Consider the following 15,196-nt stretch of genomic DNA (forward strand, 5'->3'; position numbering starts at 1 on the left):
TTCTTATCTGGTTGTAATCATCACATTTTTTGTTTGCTTATTTGCCTAAAGAGAACTTTTCCAAATATACATAAACAAATAGACATAGTTCTGAAATAAACTTTATAATTTTACAGGATTAAAAACTATAAGACGGGAGGAGGAATGAGAAAGAGATGCCGAGACAGGAAGCAGGAAGCAGGAAGGAAAAGCAGCCAGGAGGGAACCCGTGCTAGTCCCTGAGGCGGCTGGGGGCCCACTGCAGGCTTCAGGTCTACCCAGCGAAGTGTGACCAGCAGGATGAAAAACTTCCAGGTAACCTGGGGGAGCCCCCGAGGGAGCCACGGACCCACGCCTGGTAATCACCTTATTAGTCTTTCACGCAAAGTTCCCCCAAAGAAGCTGCCAAACCTTGAGGCTGTTTGCAACATCCTCGTCAGCCGCCATACTGGTTTTGTAGAGAATCGCTCCAGTAAGCCTTCAACAGATTTTCCTCTGGGCCCCTGAAGCAGACTGGCCTGTAGCAGCAAGGCCTCACGAGACTAGAAGCTTCTGGTGAGTAGAAGCCATGTGTTTCGACTTTGAGTAGCAGCGTGAACCAGGGAAGGGCACTGGCTGGGCCACTGATGAATGCCTGTGTGGGTGCTCATGGGCCTCCTTAAACACCCCCACTGCCGCCAGAACAGGCCTGCTTGGTGGACGAGATGGTCATCTACCACGCAGAAAAAAGGCAGAATTGAACTCGTCTACATCAGAGAGTCCCATGTATAGGCCGCAGAGACTGGTGACATGCCCTAGGGTCAACACCAGGTGTCTGACAGGGAGCAGACTATTGCTGTTCAGTCGCTACGTCGTGTCTGACTCCTTGTGAACCCATGGACGGCAGCACGCCAGGCTCCTCTGTCCTCTACCGTCTCCCAGAGTTTGCTCAAATTCATGTCCATTGCGTCGGTGATGCTATCTAACCATCTCATCCTCTGCCGCCTTCTCTGTTTGCCTTCAATCTTTCCCCGAATCAGGGTCTGGGACACTGATGATCAGGGAATGGGACGCTGGGGTAAATTCAGGTCATTCTACGGGGCTCTTTCCAGGCCGCCCTGGGAGGTGGAGGCCACGGCTGTCCTGCCTGGCCTGGACAAGCCAGCAGCCTCACCACAGAGAGGGGACAAGGAAGGACGCATGGGTATTCCTTTTCCAAGGCTGACAACTCCACTAGGGCCTTTATGGTGACGGGCGCTGGGCCAAGATGTCAACAGGAAAATGGTGTCTTCTCAGCACCTGTGTCCACTGAGGGCAGCACGGCAACTGCAGATCTGGTTCACGCTGAACCTTTTATTGTGATAAACTGTTAATGACTAGAGAGAGTGTTCTCTATCAGGTGTGAGGCGAGGTCAGTCACGTTTCCCTCACTGGACAATTTAAAAGACACACTGTGTCACGTGTGGCTGAACCGTGTCAGCAGCGCCCTGCAGCCACAAGTGAAGGGAGCGAACGAAGCGGATAGTCAGAGGCACAACTGAACAATTTTCCAAGTGAGAAGCCCTGCCAAGGGCCAGAGCCCATTGTCCCACGTGTGATCCAAACCCGTGGGTTCCAAGAGCAACTCGAATCAATACTTGATGAGATGCTTTCGGTTCTGCCTAGCAGGCCTCTCTCCTCGACGGTTCCCACTATGTCTCACTCCTGTCCTCATCCTGAACCCTAAATTGCCAGCAATGAACTCGTTTCATGTGTCCTAAGATGCACATTTTTTAACACCTTGCATTGGTCTACAGCAGACGCTGTCTTAAAATTAACTGGCAGAGGTCTTATGTCTTCGTGAATCCCATGGACAGAGGAGCCTGGCAGGCTACAGTCCATAGGGTCAAAAAGAGTTAGACACGACTGAAGCGACTTAGCACATATGCACATTATGCAAAAACAATGGTGCGTCCTGCGATCAATTAAATACAGCACCTCAAGTTCCTTCGAGCAGTTAATGTTTCATTGTGTACATTATAATTTGTGTTAGAGGTTCTCAGAGAACAGCCACCAGATGGACACAACCCTCTTTAGTGCCATGCCCGACGAGGCGCTTAAATGACTCACAAGGGTGCTGCCAAGAGCTGGAAGCGGTTGCTGAAAGTTGCATAGAGACCACGGCTGCAGTGACAGCTGCTGACTCTGCTCTAAAGGCTGATCTAATTAGCCATCCACACAGAACTAAGTCACTAAGTCACTCAGTTGTGTATGACTCTTTGTGACCCTATGGGACTGTAGCCCACCAGGCTCCTCTGTCCATGGGATTCTCCAGGCAAGAATTTTGGAGTGGGTTGCCATGCCCTCCTCCAGGGAATCTTCCCAACCCGGGATCGAACCCACATCTCTTACGTCTCCTGCATTGGCAGGCAGGTTCTTTACCACTAGCACCATCTGGGAAGCAGCAGCCTCAACTGATTTCCCAAAGATTTCTTTCTTCTCAGGACGATGATCTGTGCCTCTTTTTTTTTCACGGTTGGTAGCCTCTTCCTTATAATCCAGTTCAGCACACACCTCCAACTTCCTTTTGAGGCTAATGTTCCAAAACCTTAGTTTTCCATTTGTAACATAAGAAAGTAGTAGAAAAGGCTATACAGCTGAGGACAGAGGATAATTATAACACCAGAGAACTGAGGTCAGTGGCAGGGCCATCATGTAGGAACCCCCGCAAATCGAGAGCTGCTGGTACCCAGAACAGCATTTGGCATCCAATAACGTTGTGAATTTCATAATTACCCCTTGAAAGAACAAGGCTAGTGGGACATGAGTTGAGAAATGCCCTACCTGTGTGTGGGGACAGCTCATCCAGCAGCTTCACCATGCCTTCCCCCTGCTTGGAGGTCCACATCTTGATGGGCGATCCGCCTCCAATCCTGCGGTACTGCTCCTGAATTTTGGGGGTTCGGCGTTTGGCGATGAATGGTCCCAGCTTACTAAATCATTGAACATCAAAATCATTTTATTCCAGCTTAAGCAACCTCAGAAACATTTTCTACTCGATTTAAAACAAAACAAAAAAAAGGCAAAATTTAAGAAGAGCCTAATAAATCAAGCCTTTAGAAACAGAAGCTCAAGGTCACGGACACCAGCCAGCTCTTTTGACCCAGACTAGATAGAGAACCCGCTGGTCCCCGAGGAGCAGCCTCCTCTGCCCCACAAGTGGCTCTGGTGGCAGGAGCCCACCACCGGTGCAGAGCCTGAGGCTGTGTGCCAGCCCCTAACTTAACCACTCTTGATCCTGCACCTACAAGAGCTGGGACAAACCAGACATCTGGCAGTGCACAGCCCTCTTAATCCAAGAAAACGCACATTAATCCCAAAATGCACTTGCTCACGTGAGCAAAGACGTATGGGCAAGCATGTTCACTGAACACTGAACACAGTCCAAGTGTCCACCAGTGAGGCACTGGTTAAATAAATGAAGGTATGCCCACACCGTGTAGTTCTACACAGCCATGGAAACAGAATGAGCCAGATCTATACCATCTGTTACGGAATAATCTCCAAGAAACATTATTAAGTTTCAAAAAAAAAGTAGCAAAGTGACAAATAAATAACATACATGAACCCATTCACATTTGTGTAAAAGGGGGGATTGTGTGTGTGTGTATATACTTGGATGTCCATGGACTACTTCTGGATCTAAGAGCACTTACCTCTGGGGTGGGTTAGTGGAAGGCTAGAGTCCAAGGGGAAAGAGACACCCACTTTTTACTGTAAATACTTTTTAATTGTTTGCATTTTTATCATATGCATGCATAATTTTTTTATTTAAAAACTCTATTTTAAAGAAAAAGGAAAGGGCTGCCCTGGTGGTTTAGTGGTAAATTCCATTGCCAATGCAGGAGACACGGGTTTAATCCCCAGGCCAGGAAGATCCCACATGCCACAGAGCAACTAAGCCCGTGCACCACAACTTCTGAGCCTGTGCCCTAGAGCCCGGGAGCTGCAACTCCTGAGCCCACATTCCGCAACTCCTGAAGCCCAGGGACCCTGGAGCCCATGCTCTACAACAAGAGAAGCCAGTGCAATGAGAAGCCTGCACGCTGCAACTGGAAACGCTCGCTGCAACTACAGAAAAGCCTGTGCAGCAACAGAGACCCAGCACAGCCAAAAATAAATAAAATGATTTTTCAAAGATAAAGGAGAGAAGGAAGAAGGGAAGAATGAAAGAAGGGAAGAAGGACAGCAAGACTCCACCTTTACATCGCAAACGAATCATACTCATTGCTTCCCTGAGTGTCAGCCAGTCGTCAAGCACCAGGCACAAATGTATCTCCAAAGATCTTTAAAGGTCCTTCTGCAGTGTGTCCAGACCACCGCGATTTCCAGAGCTCTGGGGAGGAAAGGGCTCAGGGGGAATCCTTACTGACTGGCTTTCTCTCTCCCCTGCAATTCTTCTAATATCATAGCTTTCTCATAGCCAACAGAAAAATGCTGCTGCTGCTCCAGTCCTAACCAATATGCATTAAAACCATTTTTTTTTTCTTCTGGAAACTACAGAAATGAGACCCAGGGAGGGCAAAATGTACCACACAGATAATGGATAAAGGACAGGCATCCGCATGGATCTTACTCTTGGACGGGGAGCGTCATGAGGTCTTGGTCCAGAAAGAGCCTCTGAAGGAAGTCCTGGACTTCTTCGACGGTTTCCGGGCCCCCCATGTTCAGCATCAATATTCCAGTCCTTGGCTTCCTGCATAAAACAAAAGGTAAGAGTGGGTTTGAAGTACTTCTCATTTTCCTCTGAGGTAGGCTCTTGGTTCAGCCAGCAGACTCTCACCTCGGCTGTCAATGTAAAGACCAAAACGGTGGATGGCAGGTCTCGTCACGGCCATCGCAGTGAATGCAAGGGGCCAGGTCCACTCAGTCCCAGGCCCGGCTCAGACGCTGACCCTCACCTCCTAGCTCCAACCCGGCCCCTAGACGTCCCTGGGCGCCCAATGTTTCTCTATTAAATTGCCAGCTCTGAACAAAGACCCCATTCTTTGGGGACTGAGGGTCAAAGTATAAACCTAAAATTGTCCTGAGGAGGAAACTCCTGTTCACAAGACTGCCTCATGACTACACAGGTTACCTGATCTCTCCAGGCTTAAGTCTCCTCGTCTGTAAAATAGACAGGTTACTTGGAGGATTAAGCGGATAACATGCTCGGTCATTTAGCATGAGCCAGCACGTACGGTAGGTTCCATCCTACACAGCAGAGCCGTGGCTGCTGCTGCTGCTGCTAAGTCCTTCAATCGTGTCTGACTCTAGTGACCCCATGGACTGCAGCCCACCAGGCTTCCCATCCATAGGATTTTCTAGGCAAAAGTACTGGGGTGGGGTGTCATTGCCTTCTCCAGCAGAGCCCTGGGCATCCCTATAATTTTAAACCTCCACAGTGAACTACTAGCCCAGTTCTCTCTCTAAATAAATACATCCTTATTTATTCCCTTCTCTTTGGTTAATTATTATATTATTACTGACCTAAGTTATTCCCTGCTACTCCGCTTCCTTCTCCAGAGCCTGCCTGGACTCCTTTTCAGGGTCTCCTGCTGTGATGAACTACATTTCTCACTTTCCCCGCACCTCTCCACCCTTCGCCTAAAACCCAACTACTTGAGCAACTCCTACGAAACACCGGTCTAAATTACTCAAGTTGGTTCCAAGCTAAAGAATCAACCATTACTGAATGAGCAAAGAGAAACAAAAAAGAAAGTCAAGCAGCTTCTGGGACCTTTTTTAAAAAAACGACTGTGCAAAAATCCAATATGTGCACAAGGTTAGGCGACCGTTACAGCTTTCTAATTCCTAAACATTTTCGTCACCCTCAAAAAACTCTCATACCCGTGACAACTATTCCCCATCCCCCCTGGCCCTCACCCCTGGCAACCTCTAATCTGCTTACGATTTGCCTATTCATTGACACAGAATCATTTCTGGCCTATTGGCCTAAATAATATTATATGTGGTTTTCTGTGTCTGGTTTTTCACTTAGCATAAAATTTGCAAGGTTCATTCATGTTGTAGCACGAATCAGTACTTCTTTCCTTTTTGTTGCCAAATAATATTCCATCATTTGGATATCCTCTCCACTCACTCTTGTAAAATGAGAAATAAGCAGCCTCACATTTATTTAAAACGCCATTATTACAAATGCTGAGGGGTCTATTTTCTCAGTCTCCTACGCCAAAACCACCTCCAGTTAAAGCAGTGACTGGAGAAATCCTGCTGGGATGGCTCTCTTTTGGAAGATTGCTCGTATAGGGTTCTAAAGCTAATGATATGATGACAGTTTAATTGCAATTTTTTAAAAAGTGTCAGTCATGTTTGGCAATCATCTTAGGCAATAGAGTGGGTCAAATTTATACAAGTGGAAACTGTTTTCTTGATCGAACACACTGTAGATGGATGAAGTAGATATCTGAATTCTCGGCTTAAGTTTTCAAAATAAGAACCAATCCCTGGGGAAAGGGAAGAGCTGCATTACAACAAACTCAAGGATTTTCTCATTTAGACCCCACTGTATAGATTAACCAAGGTCACTTTTCCCACCATTGTCTTAGGCCAGGGTTTCTTGACCTCAGCCCTGCTAATGCTGGTAGCTGGGTAATCCTTTGTTATGGGGCTGACTTGTGTAATGTAGGAGGTTAGTAGCTACACTGGCCTCCAGTTACTAGATGGTAATAGCACACGCCACACCCCAGCTGTGACAACCAAAAACGTCTCCAGTTATTGCCAAATATGTCCCAGGGGACAAAAATATCCACTCCCCACCCTCTGTTCAGAACCAGTATGTTAGAGAAAGGGGTTTAGTCTCCTTTTACCAAACCGAACAACGACTTTGAAGTTACTGTTCCATAACTTTTCCACACCCTCTGACCAGAAGTCGTATCAATGAATTAACAAACCTGCGTTTAGTTTTCTTTTCTTGATACCTGAAAATTCCAGATTCATTATATTGTGAAACTGCAATATTCCCTTAATCTTTCTACTTAGGCCACTGGTGTTCTCCTGGGATTCTGTCTTTCACCCTCAAAAAGCTGTGACTCACAATAAATTGAGTGCATTTTTCCATGGATTGCTGCCAGTTAACAGATTACTGGTTAAGAGACTTACCTAAGCCACAGAGGGTATCAATGTGCAAACGGGATTTAGAACTGTTTTTCATCTATAACACCTGAGCTCAGAACAAGAGTGGTTTTAAATGGGATGTTACTCTGTCCTGCAAACCCATGTTTTTGCAAACCATGTTGATCTTATACATGAAAGAGACACACGATGTGAAAATACCTAAATACACGTGCACTTAATTCAGAACTGTGCTGTGCATGATGAATGGAGCATTAGGAAGCCCTAGTCTGACGCCCTTTATTCCCAGACGTGAAGAGCAAAGCTTTAGTCAAGGGTCAACATCTCCTCTCCCCTCCAGACACAGCACATCTGAGACCAAGGTCTGATTGGCCAAGTTCCCTTTGTTTGAATGGTAAAAGTGTTCACGGCAAACATATTCAAAGTTTCTCATTTGAAAAGTTTGCCACATTCTGCCATTTATATTCTTGACTTCTCAAAATAGAAGGTTTTTTCCTTTGAACTGTTAATTGGACAAAACCAAAATTGAAGCTCATCAATTAATAAAGGAACAAAATAATTCTACTCTGCTGTATATAATTGGCATCAAGATTAAAAAAAAAAATACAAATCCCAGCTCTTCATTAAATCCCCTAGATGTAATTGGCCAGAGGATCTCTGCCGCCTCTAGAACAGGGTTTGGCAAACTCCAGTCCATCGGCCAAATTTGACCCCATGCTCCCTGACTGCTTTTGTAAATAAAGTTTTATTGGAATAGAGTTCCATTCATTTGTTTACATATCAGCAGTGGCTGCTCTCACATTGCAATGGGAAAGGTGAATAGCAGTAAACAAGACCAAATGGCCCATAAAGCCTAAAAAAATCACTCAGGGCTTTGCAGACAAATTTGTACTGTAGTATCGTCTAGTGCAGTCTGAGCACTAAGCAACACAAGGCCTTCATCATATCTGGCATCAGAATGACTCACAAAGACACCAATTCATTGTCATTGTTCAGTTGCTAAGTAATGTCTGACTCTTTGAGACACCATGGACTACAGCACTCCAGGCTTCCCTGTCCTTCACTAGCTCTTGGAGTTTGCTCAAATTCATGTTCATTGAGTCAGTGATGCCATCCAACCATCTCATCCTTTGCCACCCCTTCCTCCTGCCTTCAATCTTTCCCAGCATCAGGGTCTTTTCCAGTGAGTCGTCTCTTCACATCAAGTGGCCAAAGTATTGTAGCTTCAGCTCCAGCATCAATCCTTCCAATGAATATTCAGGGTTGATTTCCTTTAGGATCAACTGGTTTGATCTCCTTGCAGTCCAAGGGACTCTCAAGAGTCTTCTCCAACACAATTAGAAAGCATCAATTCTTCAGTACTCAGCCTTCTTTATGGTCCAACTCTCACATCCATACAGGACTACTTGAAATACCATAGCTTTGACTATATGGACCTCTGTCGGCAAAGTGATGTCTCTGCTTCTTAATATTAGGTCTAGGTTGGTCACAGCTTTCCTTCTAAGGAGCAAGTGTCTCTTAATTTCATGGCAGCACTCACTTCATTATTTCTCTTTTTTTTAAATGGTGACTTAAAAAAATGTATTTATTTTTGGCTGTACTAGGTCTTCGTTGCTGAGCAGTCTTTCTCTAGTTGCTCAGAGTGGGGGCTACTCTTCAGTTGGGGCGCACAGGCTTCTCACTGTGGTGACTTCTCTTGTTGCAGAGCGCAGGCTCTAGGCACTCGGGTTTCATTAGCTGCAGTGCATGGGCTCAGCGGCTGCGGCACGTGGGCTTGGCTGCTCCTCAGCATGTGAGATCTTCCCAGACCAGGGACTGAACCCATGTGCCCTGCATTGTCAGGTGGATTCCTAACTACTGGAGCACCAGAGGAGTTCTATCATCTCTTGTATTCAAATACCAGAAATAACCAATGTGCTCTATAACATGGATAAATAAATCATGATTTAATAAAATACTCTTCAGTGAGTGAAAGTCGCTCAGTCCTGTCTGACTCTTTGCAACCCCATGGATTGTAGCCTGCCAGGCTCCACTGTCCACGGAATTCTCCAGGCCACAATACTGGAGTGGTTAGCCATTCCCTTTTCCAGGGGATCTTCCCCACCCAGGGATCAAATCCAGGTCTCCCACATTGAAGGCAGATTATTTACCAGCTGAGCCACCAGAGAAGCCCAAGAATACTGGAGTGGGTAGCCTATCCCTTCTCCAGCAGATTGTCCCAACCCAGGAATCAAACCAGGGTGTCCTGCATTGCAGGCAGTTTCTTTACCAGCTGAGCTACCAGGAAATACTTTTAGGCTATTAAAATAATATAAACTTTTTATAGTTACGTGACAGTCATATTATTAAACAAAAACAGGAAGTTATAAAAATAATTTATGCAACATTATCACATTTTGATAAATATATACTGAGTAAATATTAATAGGTATACAAGTAAATATTAATAGATACAAGTATAGAGACAAGATACTGGGTGGTGAGATTATCAGATTTTTTTCTCCTGTCTGTACTTTCTAAAATGAACTGATTTCTTTTCTATAAATATGACATAAAGTTACTTACTAGAATTTGGGAGTTTTTTTATTTTTTTTAATTCAATTTTAATCATTTAATCTTAAGGCTATTTATGTTGTTGACTTTGGCCACTAGGATAACATAGTAAAAAAATAATTTTTCTCCCAGGGTTCCACATCCAATCAGTTCTTCAGGTTACACCAAACCCTAAATATTTAAAGCACTCTGTACTATGGCTGGGATGAGAAAAGAGGGGCAGGACGGGGGGAGAAATGGCTTCCTGCTGGGCCTGCCCCAGGACACAGACAGCATCTGTGCTTCCGGTCTTCCTCCCCATGGGTGCTCTTTTAGGACGCCCAAGAGTCAAAAGGAGTTGACTTGGGCCCCACCCTGGTGCCCGATCCCCAACAAATCTCAGTTCCCTGCAGATGCTCAATCATCATGCCCAGGGTCACACGCGACAAAAAGTAACAAACACAAAATAAAACTGTTTTATTTTCAAAGCTATAGAACTCCGGCAGAACAACTGGTCTACCAGAAAGGTCAGGGAGTTAATGGCTCACAGCTACTTTCTTTCTCTCTTGCCCAGTGTTCAAGTGTGCTACTTCCATCTGTGTACTTGTCTAAAAAGTGCCCGTTATAGTCTTCTAATGCCTCTGTACCAGAGGGAGACTTGAAAACAGCTGTGGCTTCTGATATTGAAAAGGATACTCGGCAGCAACGCCAGGCCTGCTGACGTCCAAGCTGCAAACAGCAGAGGCGAGGGAGGGGACGTGCTTTGTTCTTTGATAAACTGTAAATCCTATCATGTTGTTTATAATTATGTTCAATGGGTTTGACAGTTTACTACAGAAATTTGTGGTAGATTAGTTATTCTTTTCCCTGCACAGGACATGTATTTCATAAGTATAATTATGTTAGGTTCATAAACACATTTCCAGCATACACATAATCTCTGTTACATGACGTGTTCCAGAACTAAGTTCCCGCCTGATTTGCAGACTGCACACAACTCTGTGTCCTTTAACAAAAGCCCTGTGGGATTTTTATTTGTCAAGCAGATCTCAATGAAGCTGGGCAAAAAAGTTTAATTTTTAAAAAATGGAAAAAATCTATCAAAATTCAAAACAACTTGTAAAGCCTTAATTGGAGGTGAAATCTATAGTTTAACAGCTTTTGAAAGGAAGCCAAGAAAATAACATACCACTTCTTACATACTGGGTTTTCCCAATACCTCTCCTCCTAGGTAGCTGGTATCCACTGGTGTTTACGTCAGAAAAAAGGAAATCCTGATTAGTATGTAAAGTCAGACTCATACCTGTTCCCCGGCTGAGCCTGAGGCTTGGGGCTTCTGGCACGCTGGGCGGTTTCCGTGGCGGCCGCCGCTGTGGCCGCACCTGACTGGCACCTCCGTGGCTGACAGGCCCTTGAGCCGCCGTACAGCACTGTGACAAAATTAAAGTGGCAGCATGAAATCTAGCTGGAAAGTAATTTCTTTTGAAGAGACCCTCAGAGCATAATTCCTGGATTTAACATTTAAAGGGATGCTACAGCAGAGGCGATTTCCCCAGCATTTCTCTGCAGGTGGGTGCAGGCTCTTAAGCCCCGTCTGAGGGGATGGGGTGGTGTCCCCTGGGATGGCGTATCACAGCTGCCTGCACGCAACCTTCTTGGAAGCCTCCTCTCCCTGCTTTGGCTGCCGGTTTTCATATGATCCCTCAAGAGAATCACTGCATGTTATGATGGCAACATGCTACTCATGAAGGTAAGGAGCCGGTAGAAAAGGTTCAGACCACTGATTAGAGTGGCACGCATGTGTGCTAAGTTGCTTCAGTCGTGTCCAGTTCTTTGTGACCCCGTGGACTGTAGCCCGCCAGGCTCCTCTGTCCATGGGAATCTCCAGGCAAGAATACCTGAGTGGGTTGCTGTGCCCTCCTCTGGGGGATATTCCCGACCCAGGGGTTGAACTCACGTCTCTTATGTCTCCTGCACTAGCAGGCGGGTTCTTTGCCACTGTGCCACCTGGGAAGCTGGGCCAGTTTTCCACACTGGCATAAATCTCATATCTACCTATGAGCCTTCTCCAGTATGGCACTGGGACTGAGAACCCCAGGATCGAGCCTGGACTCTGACAAGCTGGGAGAATCCTTGTTTTCAAGGGCCGATGCTGGCCCTCCTCCTCCTCCACTCCACTCCACGGGGTATGCCATCTGTACCGCCAAGGATTCGTGAACTTCCAGAGTCACCCCCTGCCCCGCACAATTTCTGACCAGGCTCGCCAGTGCCCAGGACCCCATATTCCCTGAGTCCAAAGCCTCACTTTCAGGGTCCGCAGGCCTCTGCGGTGTCCATCCTCCTGAGGGTGGACTGTACCATCAGTATTAGTCATTCTTGACCTGAAGGGTAGCCAGTGGGTGGCTGCTCATGCGGTCAAGAGTGGAACTTGAACATGAACACTGGAGTAGGCACAAGACTCTTCATCATGCCAGCAGGCCAGGCATGGAGAGAGAAGCAGGGAGGTCTGCCCACCAGAGGCAACTTGCTCAAGGCCCTGGCATTTACACAGCAACTGTGAAGAGTTCAAGAGTTCACCCTTCCAGCCATTATCAAGGTCTATTTGTCAGCATAGCAGAACAGAACATAAAACAGTCTGCTAGCTGGCTATCTACGGGTCTTGTCCCAGGCACCTTAAGACTTAGTTGTGGGCCTGTAGAGTGGAGGAGGGCAGGGGCCATACCCCGTTACAGCCTAGAGAGCATTCATCGTTAAACAACACGGAGTGAAGTGAAACGGAAGCCACGCAGTAGGTACTGAAGCTGGCAATGCGGGACAGTGGTTACTACCGTGCCCCGCGGCATACACACGACTTCCCCACCCCGTTCTCAAACCAGCAGGTCTCACACCAACGTGAAAGCAATCTCCTTCTACCCTCCTCCCACTTACGAGTCAAAGGCGTTCTGATGAGGGACTCGGGCTGTGGACCAGCAGGTGGAACTCTCGACAGTTCTGCCACTGACTAGTAACAGAACTGGGACTGGCTTGTAATCTTTCTGACCCTTACTTTCCCATCAAAAAATGATGACACCCTGCTATTCACAGCCTCCTGGTAAACATTACAGCAGGTAAGACCAGTGGAGTAATTTGCACAACGCCTGAAGGTGGCGCTAGCAGTAAAGAATCCAATGCAGGCGCCTTAAAGACACCTGGGTTCGATCCCTGGGTCGGGAAGTTAGTTCCCCAGGAGAAGGGAATGTCACCCCACTCCAGGATTCTTGCCTGAAAAACTCCACGGGCAGAGGAGCCTGGTGGGCTACAGTCCAGAGGGTCACAAAAAGTCAGACACGACTGAGCATGCATTCATACATATAATTAGCGCCCGTATCATTTTCTTCTGTGTCTAGAGCATCCGGGCTACACCTGCTTCAATTTTTTTTTTAATTTTAATCACCTGGCATGTCTATAAAACATAGGAGAATGGTATTTCCCGGCCAGTTAGATTTCCAGCTATCCAGATTGTGCACATGCTCAGCAGAGCTAATAACATGAGCTTGAGCCAAACAATCCTTAACTCAAAGCAGAAGTGCAAAGACTGAAATGCAGAAGTGCAAGCCCACTCAAATGAAGTCTCGCACCAACTCCCATCTCCTTGTTTTAGACAAGCCCAATTCTGAACTGCATGATGAGACCTAAGCAGGCTCTCAATCAAGCCACCATGTCCCCAGTTCCTTATACGAATGAGGTTATATCAGATTCTATGGGGTATCAGAATGGAAATTTGGCATTACACAATTTGACTTTTAGTACTATAATAAGCTTTCCTCCTGCAAACTTTAAAAGGGGATGGGGTGGGGGTGGGGGCAAAAAGGGGTGAGTCTCCAACCAGTACATTAGTATTTCTTAGAACAATTTGGGAGCTGGGAGCTTTTTGAGCTGCTACACTATGGTCATGCCCTTAACTTACAAAATTCTCTTCTCTGAGGTGAAACACATTCTCAAAGAAGGGTGATGCTGCTAAAAAAAATGGATCCTTTCTGCTCAGGATATAGGGTTAACACACCCACTTCTCAAGGACTTGCCTGGTGGTCCAGTGGTAAAGAATTCCCCTGGCAACCCAGGGGACACAGGTCCATCCTGGTTCGGGAAGATCCCACACGCCTCGGGGCAACTAGCCTGTGCACCACAGCTCGAGAGTAGCCCCACTCACCAGAACTAGAGAAAGCCTACACAGTGAACACGCAGCATAGCCAAATACCAACCATCAATAATTTAAGAACAAATGAATAAAACACTCCTCTCCCCAATGATCTGAAGACTTTAGAAAAGCAGTGTGTCTCCTACTTAATGATTAGTATTAATCTATCTAAAGGAGTTTAATTATTCAAAGAACAAAATGAGACTTCTGAAAATACTCAGCTAACTGCTTGAGAGAAACTCAAAGGCACAGGTGGCATCATCTGGAGTAGACAGTGTGTTCCGAGCTAGAGAGATCCAAGTAGAAATTCCAGACAGGACCAAACGAAGTTATGTGCCAGTACTTGGGCAACTCACTGAGCTACTCCAAGCCTCACTTTTCCTCACCTGTAAAACAGTGATGAGGCCAAACTTTCAGCACTCTTGCGACGATTAGGAAAACTTTTAGAAATCTATATCCAGCCCCAAGAACAGTGCCTGACACAATGCTGATGATTAATCAAGAAGTAAGAACACTCAATAGTAAGGACTGGCCTGCCCAAAAACTAAGACCAGGTAATTCTAACCCTACTCTTGGCATGGACAACTGGTCTACCTTTGGAAGGCTTACAGACAATAAAAGCTATAAAACCAAGGGACACAGAAGAGAAGATGGTGTAAGAAAACAAAATGTCATCAATTCCTGGACACACCAAATACATGACTTAAGACGTTCAGGAGTATTAAGTGGTCCCCCAAAACCAAATTATTTAATATTTTGGCTGCCTGGGGCTGGTATACGGGAGAGTAGAAGCAAGGTGCACAAGGACCTAATGCTGCTCTTTTCTACTACATAGGAGATGAGGATTATTTTAAAAGGTCCTTAGAAATACGTGTATCATTTTAAAAATCAACAGAAATAAGGTTCTATGTTAAAACTATTAATAAGCACTTGGGGAGAGGAGGCTTTAAGAATTGTTATCTATCTGATATGGAGCCACAATGTTCTAATGTATTAAACATTGATATGTATATATATTTTTATTATTCTAGATTTGCTTTTTTTCTAATTACAAAAGATATATATGCCTAACATAGAAAATTGGAAAGGAAAAGGCACAGAGAAACAATAGTTATTCTATCAACTTTCTAAAATATACATATACTATATACATATATACCAGGGAGCTTCTAATTAATTCTGTAATATGCTAAAAACACAGAATAGAACATTTTGCTTTTCTACTTTGAGAATTCATTTTGAGAAATACTATTCAATTTTTCCTATCCCAGATGTTAATCCTTTCATATAAAACAAGATAAAGTAGTATGAAAGTGAAAGTGAAAATGTTACTCAGTAGTCTCAGACTCTTTTGAGACCCCATGGACTATATAGCCCACCAGCCTCCTCTGTCCATGGGACTCTCCAGGCAAGAAC

At 45.5% G+C, this 15,196-nt stretch overlaps 1 protein-coding gene across 1 annotated transcript in view; it reads right to left on the reverse strand.

Annotated features, from left to right (window-relative positions):
- FECH (ferrochelatase) overlaps positions 1 to 15,196 on the reverse strand; it is a 34,838-nt gene that overhangs the window by 17,984 nt on the left and 1,658 nt on the right. Inside the window, 3 exon segments of the mRNA NM_174054.2 lie at positions 2,782 to 2,930; positions 4,574 to 4,693; positions 10,907 to 11,033. Of these exon segments, the coding sequence (NP_776479.1) occupies positions 2,782 to 2,930; positions 4,574 to 4,693; positions 10,907 to 11,033 (396 nt within the window).

The sequence above is a fragment of the Bos taurus genome, chromosome 24, assembly GCF_002263795.3.
Source record: "Bos taurus isolate L1 Dominette 01449 registration number 42190680 breed Hereford chromosome 24, ARS-UCD2.0, whole genome shotgun sequence".
Lineage (NCBI taxonomy): Eukaryota > Metazoa > Chordata > Mammalia > Artiodactyla > Bovidae > Bos > Bos taurus.